Source organism: Clytia hemisphaerica, unplaced genomic scaffold (assembly GCF_902728285.1).
Source record: "Clytia hemisphaerica strain Z4C2 unplaced genomic scaffold, Clytia hemisphaerica genome assembly, whole genome shotgun sequence".
NCBI classification, from domain to species: domain Eukaryota; kingdom Metazoa; phylum Cnidaria; class Hydrozoa; order Leptothecata; family Clytiidae; genus Clytia; species Clytia hemisphaerica.
In genome coordinates, this window is record NW_027104468.1 from 3,042 (window position 1) to 16,562 (window position 13,521).

The 13,521-nt window shown below is 35.7% G+C and overlaps 1 protein-coding gene and 1 pseudogene across 1 annotated transcript; both read left to right on the top strand.

Moving 5' to 3' along the window:
* The first annotated feature begins 630 nt into the window (after nt 1-630).
* On the top strand, nt 631-746 carry LOC136821165 (5S ribosomal RNA; annotated as a pseudogene).
* An 8,704-nt stretch (nt 747-9,450) lies between these two features.
* On the top strand, nt 9,451-13,414 carry LOC136821160 (cyclin-dependent kinase 8-like). Its single transcript, XM_067077391.1, has 9 exons — nt 9,451-9,631; nt 9,826-9,901; nt 10,004-10,114; nt 10,338-10,478; nt 10,753-10,810; nt 11,084-11,215; nt 11,486-11,629; nt 12,079-12,497; nt 12,962-13,414. The coding sequence occupies exons 1-9, from the start codon at nt 9,504-9,506 to the stop codon at nt 13,124-13,126; spliced, it is 1,374 nt and encodes a 457-aa protein (XP_066933492.1). The 5' UTR covers nt 9,451-9,503; the 3' UTR covers nt 13,127-13,414.
* The last annotated feature ends 107 nt before the right edge of the window (nt 13,415-13,521 follow it).

The following is a 13,521-nucleotide window of genomic DNA, read 5'->3' on the forward strand; positions in this document are numbered from 1 at the left end:
TAATAGTTATATCAACCCCACAGAAAAAAAATCTGCGTCCAGGTAGCCATTCCATATGATTAGACGGAAACGTCTATTGGATGGACTCCTGGCCTGCATCCCCTCCCCTAATTTATACAAACTTAAATATGTAAATTTTTAATGATATGCAGGCGAATAAATAAGTTTTGAATTTGAAGTGGGCACCGATCAGAGCCCGGCCAGGACCCCCAAGGGCCGTCTGCAGTGGTACCCAAAGGAGGTCATTTTTTTCTTCATTTATTAATCAATATTGTTCATTTTGTTAGCTTATTAAGGTTCCTTCCTCCTGGCGGTATGATCTGGTGGTCCTTTTGCGGGAGGTTAGGAATCTTTAGTTTTGTACTATTTGTTCGTGTTACCTATACTATAGATAAAAAAAGGTCATTTTTTCAATTTTGACGAATTTTCAAGCCTTTTAAAGGCTTCGGAGGACTAATGGAGGGTGCTGGCTTTGAGGGAGAGCAAGGCAGAGGGTACCCGAAGGGCCCCAAAGGACTGTGGGGGGGGGGGGCTGTAGAGGCCTCAATTAGTCCCACTGGGGAACTTTGCCTGACTGCTTAGTCGGCCTTGAGCAAGGTATAAATAGCCAGAAAAAGCACCCCAGGCATGCTCCACGTCCATACTAGGATGAAAGCACCTGTCGTCAGATCACAGAAGTTGAGCATCGTCGGGCCGGGATAGTACTTGGATGTGGGACCGCCTGGGAACTCCCAGTGGCGTGGAGTGGAGGTGGAGCTTTTTCTTCCAGTTATGCTAGTAATGCTATGCTATGCTTTTGGGTGGTGGTGCTTTACTTACTTACTTTTACTTACTTTTACTTTTACTCATTAGCAAGCCCTCACACCCTTGAGAAAATTTCCCAGCGCTCGACCAGCAGTAGTTAGCCCGGGGGGTACTGGGGTTGCCAGCTGACGGGGGGGTGCCACCCGACTTTCGACCCTCGGACCCTTACCAGGACTAAAAAGTAGAAAACAAAGGAACATTTTGTGAATTTTACGACCCTTAGCGGGACAAATTTGACCAATTTTGACCAAATTTTGGTCTTTCCGGGGGTAAAAAGTTGAAATTTTCCTATTTCTCGGATCCTTAGTGGGACTGAAATTTAATTTTCTGATTTTTCCGACCCTTAGCGGGACTTTGGAAATCCAAAAAAGGTACCCTTAAGGCAAGGGCGGCACATACCGTACCCTTTATTTCCCTAAGTACCCCCCCCCGGGAAGTTAGACCAGTGGTCCAAAGTTCACGCACTGTGGATCCCCTGATCGAATCCGATCCGGTTCGGGCCAAAGTTCCAATAATTTATGTTTTCTTTTATGTAGATCCCGAAAAAATAGGTTCGAAGTCCTTAAAAGTTCTTAAAGGGGGGGGGGTCAGAACTCGTACCAGACCAGCTTGGAGCCCCCGGTGAGATGGAAAGCAGTGAGACGTTTCTACAACTTATGAACCACTTTGGTGCTGACGTACACCTTCAGCCAAGTCTCAAAAATACTTTGAGGGGTCCCTATTGAGCTCTGGGCCAAGCCAAACTAGCGAAGGAATGACACCCCTGAGAAATTTCGCCAGTGCATTTCCAGAAGTTGGCCCAGTGATATAAGGCGTTAGGTTCACGCACTAGGGATCCCCGGATCGAATCGGGTCAAGGTCACCTTTAAAATTGTTATACAGGTTTTGATATTTCATGTTTTTTTGGGTGTAGATTCCGAAAAAAATAGGTCCAAAGTCCTGAAAATTTGACGGAAAGGCGCTACGGGACTGCAAATGACCCCCTCCCCTAGCGCCGGACTGGGTGGGTCTCACGACTTGAAACTTTCTGGAGACGTCAAGCATATCAAAAGGGAAAAGCATGCTAAATTTCGTCACTCCATCGTCACCGATCGCCGGGCTACGGGCTGCGAAAGGTGCGCTGCAGGATGTCCCCGTAAGGACGATTATCGGGCCGTACGGCGTTTTTAGTCGGTCAAATTTACCGTGCTATAACTTGTTCCCAGGCCCAAAAAATCAAAATTTTCATGAAATGAAAAAAATACCCCAGATATATTCACCCAATGGACAAGTGTGCAGAATTTCAGCCAAATGTGACCATTTTTGACGTCTCCAGGCTGCCAGCCTCGTTTTGGCGCTAAAACTCGTCCCAAGGCCCAAAAAATCAAAAAAGAATATCTGAATTCTAACATATGTAGTTTACCTCTATGCGGACAGTGCAGTACCTATGGAATGATTTAGACTGATTTGATCAAGTTTTTTCTAAAAACTAATAACATTCAGGGAGATGCACAATTCCTAAAACTGGTTAACTGTAGTTGGCGTATCAGTTTGGATATATTATATACGGAAATTACGCGAACTAGTTGGCGTATCAGTTTTGATGTATTATATACGGACAATTACGCGAACTAGTTAGCGTATCAGTTTTGGATATATTATATACGGACAATTACGCGAACTAGTTGGCGTATCAGTTTTGATGTATTATATACGGACAATTACGCGAACTTGTTGGCGTATCAGTTTTGGATATATTATATACGGACAATTACGCAAACTTGTTGGCGTATCAGTTTTGGATATATTATATACGGACAATTACGCGAACTAGTTGGCGTATTTCCAGATATATCATATAGATATCAATATTACGCGAACATGTTGGCGTAATTGTCTGTATATATAATATAAAATTAGTTGGCGTAATTGTCTGTATATTATAAATATATATTGTTAGCGTATTACGCTAATATATGTAATCTCGCAGGTGTAAGGCCGTTCGTAAAAAATCCCTTGGTTCCCGTCATTCCAACCATCAAAAAGTGGGTGGGTGGGTCGGTCGGTCAGGTAAAAAATATTTTCTGTTTGAACGAAACAGTCCAAGAGGGTGGAATTTTCCTTAGATTGGTCGCCCTCCTACTAAGCCTCTTTTTCACTTCACAAAAGCTCTGCTGGTTTGTTTTAATGCTTCCATATGGTCCGCAATGAAAAATCAGACTTGAAAATCAGGAAAAAACGGAATCAATGGGTTTCGAATTGTTTTTTTGGGTAAGATTAGCGTTTGCTCTTTCTCTCAAAAAAGAAAACATGGAGGGTGATGGTGGAGTTTCAGCTGTCAGGAAAAATGGTTTCCGACTTTCCGACTCTAATTTTTCAGTAGAAATCACGGTCGGTCGGGTGACGGGAACCAAACAATTTTTTACGAACGGCCTAAGGCAACAATCACAAATATCTTCATTTGGCGTCCTCGTTGGATCTAAAAAGTGAGTCGGTCGGTCGTTTGGTAGTAAAAATTTTTGGGTTTTCTTAAGATTGGTCTGTGAGGCGGTAAAAGGTAAAAGGGTGTAAAAGGGCGTGGGTAGTGTCCGTTGGTGGCCAAATAGTGCACTTTTCCAGTGTTTTTCCACTGAAAAGGCTCTTTTTACCAATATATATATATTAGTAATTTCAGGAGGGCAGCCTGGTTTGTCACAAAATTTCTGGTGAATTTTCTTAGCGTCACAGACTTTAACCCCCTTTAACCCCCTTCGCGTCAATTTGACGTCTTTACTTTACGTTTATATCTGCTGTGTTGCTTTGCCACTTACCCCCGGATTGTTTTAGTAGGCACTTCGGTCAAGTCAATAAAAATACGCGTATATATTGAACCCGACTGTGGACCAATCGAAATTGCAATTACATAAATTATTGTGGAAGTGAACGCTTAAGACAAATGTTTGAGAAATCAAAAAGACAACTTTTGTAAGGATGTTGAGTTTTGTTTATATCAGTTAGGAACATTTGGCGAGTTCCTGTACGCGACCGCGATCTAAAAACTCATAACAACACTCATTAAAAAATGACGTTCGTGTCTTTTCGCACTTTTTTTAGCCTAGACGATATGTAGCAAACATGGTAAATATAAGCACACTGTGCTTTTAATTGGCTGAAATTTTTTTTTGTGTCGGAAAAACTTTTTCAAACTTTCAGCAATGATTGACCAAACTGTTACAATGAAAATTATCCAGTAAGTGAAGTCCAGTAATAAAGAGCGAGTATGCGATATCACCGATAAAATCGATAGGTGGTCACTAGGTGGTATTATTGATCATTATTGATTACTGTACTTCAATTACAATTGAATGTTCGATTAGTACTGTTTGAACTAAAGGAAAGCCTATGATCTTTCTACCGTTAAGCTGGTCTAATGTCGACACCCCTCTTCTAATCAGCTAGGACTTCCTTTCAAATTAACAATATTACATGAACGACAGTCTGGGCTGAAAATAATTTCAAATAACCTTTGTCCGCCTTCAGCCCGCGCGGTATTCTTTGCCCGCTTCAATTCTTAGATAATGTTATGTGAACCTGGTGCTAGGAGGTCAGTGAGTTATGGACAATATTAACAGCTATGTTTATTGTATGATATCTTCTCTATGTATATATAGTCGATAAATCAATAACAATTAATAATCTCATAAGTGAATATAATCGGTAGTCAATGTATAGTATAGTGTAGTAAAGTAGGGATCTATGTTAAAAATGGATTTTTGGAATCATAAACTGATTACCCCTTCAAAATGTGCCAAAACATGTATAATTTCAGAAAAAGTAGAACAAATTCGGTTGAAACCTTTTTTGACTTCCCTACCGGGGCCTTTAAGGCCACGCCCACCTCGGAATCTCACTGCTAGGTTGCCTAAAAATAGAATTCTCAAAAACCTATCAAGTTACCCCTCATTTGAAAGGTAATTTAATGTAGATTAAGAAAAACATCATGACTATGCATAAAAAATGAAGTGATAAGGTTGTAGAGTACATTACATTGCTCTTGAAAGAGGCTTTTTTAGTGTAATCGTGTAATGTCTTAAAAAATTCATACTTTTGCAATTAATTCATACTTTCATTATATTTTTTGGAAGACCTACATGAAATAAACATAAGTGCTTATTTTCTACTGATATCATACATTTTGAATCTACAGGATCATTTTAAAAATTTAAAAACTATAAAACCAAGGATAAAAGAGCTCTTTGACAAAATAAGAAATTTCGTTGCTCTAATCGAGAACAGTCGAAGTTAGAAAGTCCGTCAACCTCTCAAACTTTATACTATCCAAAAGATATTTTACAGAGTTTGAAGGGTACTTCCTTTGCTATTATTAGATTTTAAACCTAATAAATTGAAATTGAAGTATTTTTGACAACATCTTATCCTCACAGTTCCTAGATATTGGACTTTAATTTTAGTCGCGATTACTTGGTCGACAGATGTCTTAATTATTTCAACTTTTTCAGGGAATGTCCAGTTGTGTCTGCTTTTATCAGTTCGTGTCATGTATGAAACTGTTACTGGTTAAACCTTTTCTACTACTCCTAAATGTCATTTTGTCTCATTACCAATACCCTCATGCCAATAACAAAGGCAATAACATGATCCCCAATATCACAAGTCTTTGGACTTTACTGCTCCCCAATATAACAAGTTTTTTTGACTGTATTGTTTCATCCCCTTGACCTTGTAAAGGAGAGTTGAGTTCCAGTTTTAGTGATTTACCTATCATCCCTCTTACCCACAATTCCATGTATAAAATTTCTAAGATTTTTAATAGTTGTCTAAGAGCAACAACGTGCAATATTGAGGTAAGAGCTCAAGTTTTCGACATACTCTTCTGTGGAGAGGTTGCGATAATCTTTTCTCAAACGAAAGACTGCAGCTGTTCGCTTGAGAGACATGCATGTAATTTTGGCATATTTCACTTCATTATACATCATTTTGTTCTTAGGTTTATCATCCATGTTTGTTTCTACGTACTTCTTAAGTAATTTCTTCTTCTGAGTTATATGGGCCTGAGATAAGTCTCCAATAATGAGTACTTTTTTGACCCTTCACTCAATCTTGCCTTTTCTGTTTCAGTAAAGGCTTCAGTTTTCTGCTCCTTGACTTTATCAGCCTATTCAAGTTTAATTACCTTGACTTCTTTGGAGGGTTTTATAAACTTTTTAAAGTTATTTGGATTTGTTTGCTCAAGAATGTCATGTTTTTATTGAGTACCATGTTCTTCATACATGTACTTACTGAGCTCTTGAAAAAATACTGCTATCCTATGACAAAAGTCTGATTTACTCAACTCTGTATGATTTTTTTGAAAGTATTGATCAAAGTATAACGATTTGGATAGGGAAATGATTGTAAGAGCTTAATATACTCAACATGCGTTTTTAGAGGGAAAATCACAAAACCATCATTTTTTAGCAGGCATAACTTTTTATAACCTCATTTTTAGCCACTACTTGTGACCTTTTTTGGAATCTGCATGAAATTCTCTTTCCAATGAGGGGTCACATGACTATCTTTTGACAAAGAAAAAAATCACTCCTAGGGCGGCCCCTTTGAGCAGTCGGTGGACCCTAAATACCCGGGTAGGGAAACCAAAAATGGTTCCTACCCTAAAAATTGATGTTTTTTCAAGTTTTTATAACCTATGGCACATTTTAAGAGGGTAATCAGCATGATCTGTTCCTAACATAAATCCCTAAGTAAAGCTTTGTAAAATATCAATCAATTCAGTTGTAGTAAAACTTAGTGAAATATCATTTAATTCATAAGTGTTTACTTTGTATAATGTAACATCTCATAAGTCAGCTCAAAGTCAACTCCTTTCCTTTACGTACACATGTCCTTTCTCTAATGTAAATATCATAACTCATCCTGAAGACCAGAATTATCTCTAAAAAGTCTATGAATATTATAGCAAATGATATTCTCCAGGGATTTTAAAACCTACATAAGCAAAAGCAAAAGTTGTAGGGAAGGAAAGAGTAAACACAAGACAGAAGGTTTGGTTGCGTTGATCAGGTATGTTTTTATTCTATCTGAACTAATGTTAAAAAAGACCTAGGAAGTCCTGACTGGGCTGTAGAGCAGATTGGTAACTTGCTTAACGTTTTTGCAACATTTCAGAATTTATCTGCTGCTAGACAGAAAAAAGTTACAACCACTATTGATGAAGGAATGATGGTGAGGGATTCATAAGTCACATTGGCTTATTCTAGTTCTTTCAATTTCATGTAGTTTTTTTACTTATTTGCTTCGCTAGCATGGGAATGTCCCTAAAAAAGTTTTTATTTCTGCCAATGCAATGTGGACTTTCTTTTCTTCATTTGGGGTTTCTCCTTTCAGAAAAAACTTATTATTTACTCATAACTTTTTGTTCCTCCATTTCTGGAGGCCCCTTGAAAATGTTTCCTCATAGTTCGGACCTCCCTTTCTTAAGGGGGGGGGGTGACACCTTCCGAAAAAATGAAGAAGGGGGATCAGAAATTTTCATGAAAAAGGGGATCGTGTTCAAAAATAAAGGCCTGTTTTGTGACATTTTCAAAGTGGCTGACAATTGTGTTAATAAAATGAGTATTTTTGGTGGCTAACAGTTTATTTTTCACCAAGGATAAATAGAATGATTAACCTTTCCAATTATTTTGGAGCGAAATTAAGTGGCTTACTGGGTTACAAGATATTTCAAGATAAGCTATGAGTCGTTTATGTGGCTGACAACACTGGTGGCCTACAAAACCAACCAGTCTCAAAATGTTGCTCTTTTATCTGTTTTGAGATAATATGATACCTCTAGTTACCGATTCAAGTCATTTTCAAACAAACCATTTCCTCCTTTGAGGTGGCTGACAAAACACTTATTTTGGACATATTTGGACCTGGAGCCACACATTTTACTCATTTTACCATTTTTTACATCAAAATATGTTCTTTGTGTAAATACCGATCATCATATAAAATTTCAACGTTATATTTGAAATATTTCCCAAGTTATTCAAGAAATACTATATTTTTTTCAATTTTTGAGTTCACTAAATGTCACACTATTTTTGAACATGATCAGGGGGGATAGCAAGAAAGGGGGATAGTTTAAGGTATGTGTTCACCTTTCTTGAGACATTCTCTTTAATTGATCATATCTTTAGAACAACAAATTTTTATATATCAAAAGTATATATTTTCTGAAAGCCAATAATATTCTCTTTCTAATGGTAAAAGTTTCAGCTGAATTTAAAAAACTGGGCAGGATATAATTAAAATCTTAAAACCTTACCTACTTCAAAGAAGTTAAAGTCACCCATAGCTTTTGAATTTTGAAAGAAAAATTTAGATACTATGTTCCCAATAGATTGAACTAAAAAAGCGTCTTGGGATTTTATTTGGAATTGACTTTAACTCTTTAAATCCTAAATTCTGTAAAAATATCGATGAAAAAGTAAATTTTAATGTGATTTTTTCAGTTATCTGTAAATTGAGGAAAAACAACTCGATTAGAAATAAAAACCTAAGACTCTTTTTAAGTTTGATCTTTTGGGAATCTCATAAAAAAAGAATGAAGTCGATATGTAAATGCTATGGGTGACTTTAACTTCGTTAAAAGTAGTATGGTGTGGTAAAATTTCGTTTTTTTCTACATCAATTTGAAATTTTTAACGAGATGATTGCTGTTTATTTGAGTAATCAGTGAAATGTGTCAAAAATTATTACTATTCAATAGAGGTGAGAATAAACATCAGCTGAATTCTCTCTTTTGTCTTTGTTGTTTCCAAAAGAGACAATTATTTGAGTAAATAATCCACCATAAGACGAACTTTGTTTTGAAATTTAAATGGTTATAACTCTGGATCAAAAAAAGATTTTAAGATCGCAATTTTACCAAAATGAAATCCAGTAACTTTTCTTCCACTTTGACTGAAAAAAAAATTTTTGACAAAAAATCTACACATACCTTAAGAAGGGTAGGGGACTTACATATTATTATTGTATATTATTTTCAAAAACACTAAATTTGGTCAGCTAGTTCCGTTATTATGAGATTTTTAGGTTTTGATGACAAAATCACAAAACTTTCAACCTTCATAACTTTTGATAGGAAGATTTTCAAGGCACGTTTTATACCTCGATTTTCATCAGAATTTCATGCTCTTTCCGCTGGAACCATCATATTTTGAATATTTTCAAAAAAATAATTTTTTGCCCAGCCACCTGATAACGTCATCTTTTGCAAACCGGACCTACCTGGAGGTCCTATAAATTAATTATCTGTTTGTTTGTTTGTTCGTTATGACCTTTTCTCCAGATTGGAGAAACTCCTTTGCCCACGTTAGTGGCAGAACAGTGAACAGTGGCAATAGAAACACATTTCATTCTAAAACTTTGTCAGTGGTGATATCTGATCAACATAGGTCTACCTATGATACCCCTATTCTCCACATTTTCGATGATGAGGTTATCAGATGGTGATTAGGTGATGTTGATATCATAAGTCAATTGGCTTGGTAGGTGGGCTATACATGAAAGGTTTTAAAGATGAAAAAGTTAGTAAGTATTTGAATCTACCAATGTGCTAAAGTACCAATGGCCAGTATTGGTATTTCTGTTGATGTAAAGCATTAATTAAAACTTAAATGTTTTAGTTCCTTATACGATTTATTTAGAAATCATACAATACATAATCTGAAAAAATGGATTACGATTTCAAAATGTCAATGAATGAGAAAAGACAAAAGGTGGAAGACCTGTTTGATTTTGAAGGTTCTAAAGTTGGTAGAGGAACATATGGTCATGTTTATAAAGCAAAAGCAAAGGATCCGTGAGTATGAAATTTCCTTAAAAGAGAAGATTCAACCCCATAATTTGATAAAAGGCATTGAGCAATGATATTTTGTAATCCTTTTTTTTGTTCAGTATCTTGTCAAAAAGTCAGACTATTAGTTAAAATCATTCTTTTTGAAAGGGCTCTGCTTTTATTTGTGAGACAATACAGGACCCTTTTTTTCATTACAGTAATGATGAAAAAGAATATGCTCTGAAAGAAATTGAAGGAACGGGAATTTCTATGTCTGCTTGTAGAGAAATAGCTGTAAGTAATGCATGATTTTTTAGATAAAACGATTTTGGCAATCTTTCATTGAAACAGTTGTAATGGATGTCTTGAATTGTACTTTTAATTTTTCGATTTCAGCTTTTGCGAGAACTGAATCATGCAAATGTGATCACTCTCAGAAGAGTTTTCTTATCACATTCTGACAGAAAAGTTTGGTTGTTGATTGACTATTCTGAGCACGACCTATGGGTTTGTATTTTTAATGTTATTGAATGAAAATGACTAGTCCTGAAATTATTTTTTAAAAGGGCTCCTCTAAAACCATTCTTTAGCTCTTTTTCGATAAAGATTCAAGACTTTTTATTGACCCCATCAGAGGTCATTGGAACAAATTTATCTACCGTTTTATGCTATGCAATTTCTTAATATTCTAAACAACTTGACTCCTCAAAATTTCATATTAATATTTCAGCACATAATTAAGTTTCACCGCAATGCTAAAGCACACAAGCGACAAGTCAATGTTCAGAAAAGTATGGTCAAATCTTTGTTGTATCAAATCTTGAATGGTATACACTATTTACACGCTAATTGGGTTTTGCACAGGGATCTGGTAAGTAAATTCCAGCTCAATTAAAAAAATCCTTAAAGAATTTATCTGTTTTGAAATTATTAATACTATTCAACATTCTTCTTCTTTTCTTTTCTTTTGTTTTCTCACTACTATGGCTTTGGACAGTTAACTTTATGCTACCTACATTCATGGTCAAAACATATTGAGCTTTTAGTGTATTTTGACTTTTTTTAGAATTTTAAGTTCAGTCGAGATCCGAGAATTGCTATTTTAGCACTCTCTTTCTTTCATCGAATATTTCGATTTCTTTAAGAAACCTGCCAATATTTTGGTAATGGGTGATGGACCTGAACGTGGAACTGTCAAAATTGGTAAAATACATTTTCTGACTGTTAATTTTCGACTACTTATTCCACTGTTTTGCACTTCAACCTTCATTTTTTAAATATTCACAATGCATGCAAACCAGTTTTTGAAAAATTGTTGGTTTTTTTTTTGAAGCAACTAGTTTTAAAGGCAGCCAGATGAAATTATATATGATAAATTACACTCAAATAAAGCGACTCGCTGCTAATAATCATTTACTTTAATTCACTTGTCATTAATTATTAATGAAATTGATCTTTTTTCCTTGTGTTGTACAGCTGACATGGGTTTTGCTCGTTTATTCCACTCACCCCTGAAAGCTCTAGCTGATTTGGATCCAGTTGTTGTAACATTTTGGTATCGTGCACCAGAACTTCTTCTCGGTGCAAGGCATTATACCAAAGCTATAGGTGATTTATGTTGCTATTTTGCTAAAAATAAGATGTATAGAATGATTTTAAAACAAGTTTAACAAAGGTATAAAAATCTGTATCGTTTTTAACCAACCCAAAATTATTTGATGCAGTTTTTTACAAATAATGTAATCTAGCCAAGCTCAAACTGATCATGTGAAAAAAAATTCAAATGGATCTTAAAAAGTTCTGGGAACCCATCATGTATTTCTCTTTATTATTTCTCTTTCTCTTCTGAAACCATAATTACCACTTTAAATTCTCCAGATATTTGGGCCATTGGTTGTATATTTGCAGAGCTGTTAACTTCTGAACCTATTTTCCACTGTCGACAAGAAGATATCAAAACGTCCACACCATATAATCATGACCAGTTAGATCGTATTTTTACTGTCATGGGATTCCCTTCAGGTTATTTGTATTTACTTGCCTTAAACTAGCCTATTTTTTCATATTATTTTCACAGGGTTTGGCTAGAAAATTTCGGGGACTTCCTAGATTGCACCCAGAAATAGCATTTGTATAGTTTTGTTACTGGAAAAGTGTTTATTTTTGAATTTTTTTTCTTGTTGACTAAGACCCATCTAGCTGCTAGAACTTATAGATATTCTGATGGCGGATTGGGTTGTGTCCAGGCTGTAAAAGAGCTGATTTTGGTTGAACCCACAATTCTCTGAAAACAAGGGTTAGGGTTCAGGCCTTGCTTTAGCATGTCAAAAGAAAATTTCTACCAGATTTCTAGTTGATATTGATTAGCTTAGAGCTAAGTACACATTGTACTACTTTGCATCAACTTTAAAGAAAAGAAACATAAACATTACTCTAGAACAGTCCGTTGAAACTTTTACTTTTTATTTTAGAAAAAGATTGGCCAGATATTGTTCGTATGCCTGAATATCAAACGTTACTGAAAGATTTTCGACGTAATAATTACACTGCAAGTTCACTTGCAAAATATATGGATCGTCACAAAGTGAAAAATGACAGCAAAGCTTTTATACTTTTACAAAAATTATTAACTATTGATCCAACAAAGAGAATTACCTCAGAGGATGCACTTAATGATGAATACTTCAAAGAAGAGCCGACGCCTACTAAAGATGTTTTTCATGGAATGACAATACCTTACCCAAAAAGAGAGTTTATTACTGATGATGATAATGATAATAAATCGAATAAAAATAGTCAGACAGCAAAAACAAGCACTGGTGGACAAACTTCGAATGCAAACAAGAGGGCTCGTGTCATGGCACCTGGTCAATCTACGCAAGACTTTCAGGTAATTTTTAGACCGAACTGGAAGTCCAATAAATTAACCGTTGTTCGTTCGTTCGTTCGTTCGTTCGTTCGTTCGTTCGTTCGTTCGTTCGTTCGTTCGTTCGTTCGTTCGTTCGTTCGTTCGTTCGTTCGTTCGTTCGTTCGTTCGTTCGTTCGTTCGTTCGTTCGTCTGTTTCCAGCTTTTCTCAAGATTGGCTCATTAGTTTTTTCTGATTTTTGGCACAATGATGCAAATGATGCCCAAAATGTGACGGAGCCCGATTTTCGAAAAAAAAAATTTTTCGGCCGAAAATGTAAATATTGCTGGAAAAACTGTTTTTTTGGCATTTTCTCGAGATTTAACATTAGTTTTTTCTGATTTTTTGCTCAAAGATGCGTATTAACAATGCCCAAAACATGGCATTTTAAATTTCTGTTTAAATAAAAGAACCACTGTTAATAAGCTAATCTCATTTTTTGTTATAGAAACGATATTACCAACACCCACAGCACGCGCAACACAACATGCAGCAACACAAACAACAACACAACAAACAGATGTCACAACAGCAACAAGGACAAATGATGGGTCACAGTGGCTCCTCTGCCACTCTGCATTACACTTCCAACAATCAGCAGCCGCGATACTGATGATCTTTTTAATCTTTTCAATAATCAATTACTTTTTATAGTGAAGTTTTATTCATTTTTTGTGTCAGGGATAATGTGCTTAAACTTAACCAGCCATATTATTCTCGAGAAATTTGGATTCAATCTCAATTAAATTCTTACTAGTTTTCTGTTATGGATTTTTGTTTCTGTCAGGGTTTTCCTCGAATTATCAAAAAAAGATTTCCTGAATTTTTTTACTACTCAGAGTTTTTTTATTTATATTCATTATTAGTTATGTAAATAATATGAACAATCAATTTTACAAATTTTTAGTTTAGTTTCTCTACCCATTATCTAATTCCAAGTAGTCTTTGATTCAAGGATAAGAACGCCAAGAAAGTTTAGGGAATAATTTAATTTTGCATTCCCTTAAA